General features: G+C 48.8%; 1 protein-coding gene across 1 annotated transcript; it reads right to left on the bottom strand.

The window, feature by feature from the left end:
* Positions 1-809: 809 nt before the first annotated feature.
* On the bottom strand, positions 810-1,650 carry BJ212DRAFT_133515 (uncharacterized protein). The gene is made up of 3 exons (XM_041334902.1): positions 1,230-1,650; positions 911-1,001; positions 810-851 (listed from the first exon to the last, which is right to left on the bottom strand). The coding sequence occupies exons 1-2, from the start codon at positions 1,520-1,522 to the stop codon at positions 920-922; spliced, it is 375 nt and encodes a 124-aa protein (XP_041185822.1). The 5' UTR covers positions 1,523-1,650; the 3' UTR covers positions 810-851; positions 911-919.
* Positions 1,651-2,925: the final 1,275 nt, after the last annotated feature.

The following is a 2,925-nucleotide window of genomic DNA, read 5'->3' on the forward strand; positions in this document are numbered from 1 at the left end:
GTTGTGGTAACCACTTGGCTAAGACCAGTTAGATGGACATCCGAGAAACCATCCATGAATCAATATCAAGGTGTGTTCCGATAGAAAAAGACCTGTGATTCAGCAGGTTTCGAACCTGCACAATCGAAGATAAACAGATTTTGATTCTGTTGCAGGAACTACTTGCTAAGATCAGTTGAGATGAACATCCAACGAAACCATCCATGAGTGAATGTCCAAGTATGTTCCGATAAACCTTGCTGTCGGCAGGTTTGACAGATTTCGATTTCGATTCTGTTGTGGAAACCACCTGGCTTATAAGACCAATTAAGATGGACCTTCAAGGAAACCATCCATGAGTGAATCTCCAAGGCATGTTCCGATAGCAAAAGAAACCTTGTCCATCGGCAAGTTTCGAACCTGCACGGGCAGTCAGATTTAGATTCTGTTGTGGTAGCCACTTAGTTAAGACTAGTTAGATGAACCCCCGACGAAACCATCTGCAAGTGAATGTCAAGGTGTGTTGCGATGGAAAAAGAACCTGTTGATCGGCAAGTTTCGAACTTGCACAGGCCAAGAGAAACAGATTTCGATTCTGTTGTGGTAACCACTTGGTTAAGACTAGTTAGATGAACCCCCGACGAAACCATCTACAAATGAATGTCAAGGTGTGTTCCGATGGAAAAAGAACGTGTTGATCGGCAAGTTTCGAACCTGCACAGCCCAAGAGAAACAGATTTCGATTCTGTTGTGGTAACCACTTAGTTAAGACCAGTTAGATGCACCTCCGACGAAACCATCCACGAGTGAATGTCAAGGTGTGTTGCGATGGAAAAAGAACTTGCACAGGCCAAGAGAAACAGATTTCGATTCTGTTGTGGTAACCGCTTAGTTAAGACCAGTTAGATGAACTTCCGACGAAACCATCTACAAGTGAATGTCAAGGTATGTTCCGATGGAAAAACAACCTGGTGATCGGCAAGTTTCGAACTTGCACAGTCCAAAGGAAACAGATTTCGATTCTGTTGTAGCAACCACTTAGTTAAGGCCTGTTAGATGGACATCCGACAAAACTATCCATGAGTGAATGTCAAGGTGTGTTCCAAGAGCAAGAAAAAACTTGTCGGCAGGTTTCGAACTTGCACAGTCCAGATTTCGATTCTGTTGTGGTAAGCACTTGGGCCAGTACGCTTCAGAGGTTGAGATCGTTTAATAACATGGATAAAAAAGGCTAGACGAGAATGACTCACGTAGTAGAGACTTGGGAAAGAAAAGCACAAAACGACGCGGATGAATGAAAACCTACTTCAGCGGGATCGTCGTCGCTCGAAGTCCGGTTGTGCTTCTCCACTGTCTTCATCTTGAACGAAGTTAAGCCTTCGACTCCGAGCAGTGCAGCCCAAGTGTCAACGGTTCCTGGACAACCGCTACAGCGACAAAGGCCAGAATTCACCTCTGCACAATGGCATCCCGATCTGGTCCACTCACATCTACTGACACCCGGAATGGTATACCAGATGAGATTTAACTGCGAGCTGGGCATGAGCGTCCACGCAGGTATAGTGAGCGGGAACGGGTTGAAGTCACATAGGATTAGTAGTCATTTGCCAACGCAAAATGAAATTAAAGGACTAATTTGACACAAGACATGCATTGCCAGGAATAAGCGAGTCGGTGACTGACGCAGTGGCGCCTAGTTATCAATTCTCACGGATCCTACAGCCACAATTATGGGCTGATGTTGACCATGTAGCACTTGTAGTAAGTACATGGTAATAGTACAAAGTAAATGAATTAGCAAACGATATCAACAATCAAGAAAATATAGGTATGCACAGATGTTCCAGTAGATATGATGCTAAAGATGTACTACAATGCAAAAACAAATGAAACCCAGGTTGCCCCGACCTGCTACCTACAAATAAATGAGAATCCCGCAGTACAAGTTGATTCAGCTCTGCCTCTTCCCGTTGCTAGTCTGAATCTGGCCGATGAGTTAGGCCCACCCTTCGGGGTACATTGCCCCCTTCTGTTGTTGTAAACCGATTTGGTTGGGGTGACACCGTCCGCCGCGCTTCCCTGTGCCCGCGGTCGCTGTCAATATGTTGTCCCTCCTGCACCGATTTGGGCGCAGGAGAAACCATCCTTGCGCAAGGCGAGGAGCCCCTCGACTGGCTCTCTCCCTCCTGCTCACTCGAATGAAATTCGCTTCCCTCTTTAAATATCTCTTTCGCGATGCTACAGACGGGCGGGAAATAACCTGTATCATCATCTGGTTTACCCTGCGGAGGGAAATAATCGCCCCTAGAGTTCGGGAGATGGCCGTGATTGTGCCACTGCTCGTCTGCGTGCACAGGGGCTCCCGGAGCTGGGTTTATCCACGGTGCCTGCGGCCAAAAAGCACCAGGCGTCATCGTCACGCCGGGCGTCATCGGCACCCCACCAGGCGTCAACGGCACCATCGTCACTGATGGCGGGTGTCCGGTTGATATGGGCACCATGACCCCAGGTGAAAGAATTCCAGGGGAGAACATGTGCGAAGGCAGGTGCGACGAGTACGGGACTTGGGAGTGCGGCGGAAGGTGGTATGGGGATGATGGCGGGGGGGCCTCTGTTCGGCCTTCCGTTGCCTGATCCTGGTAACTCCTATCATTTGAGCTCTGCTGCTCTGTGGCATTAGTGCGCCCGTTTGTTGGCTGCAAGAATGTAAATGGCGGCATGCTTGGAGTGATGGGAGGTAAGCCGTGTGGCGTTATGACACCATAGTGCATATGGTAAGGGGAATGGAGCGGGCTTATTGCGGGGTGATGTATAGGGCTGCGCACACCTGGATGATGCAATGGGCTCATGGGATGAGATGGCGGGTAGCCAGCGTGATACATTGGACTCTGTGGGTGGGGCGGAAGGTATGGGGACAGCATCGGTGGATGCGGGAGTGTAAATGTA

Source organism: Suillus subaureus (genome assembly GCF_016647635.1).
Source record: "Suillus subaureus strain MN1 chromosome Unknown BJ212scaffold_125, whole genome shotgun sequence".
NCBI classification, from domain to species: Eukaryota; Fungi; Basidiomycota; class Agaricomycetes; order Boletales; family Suillaceae; genus Suillus; species Suillus subaureus.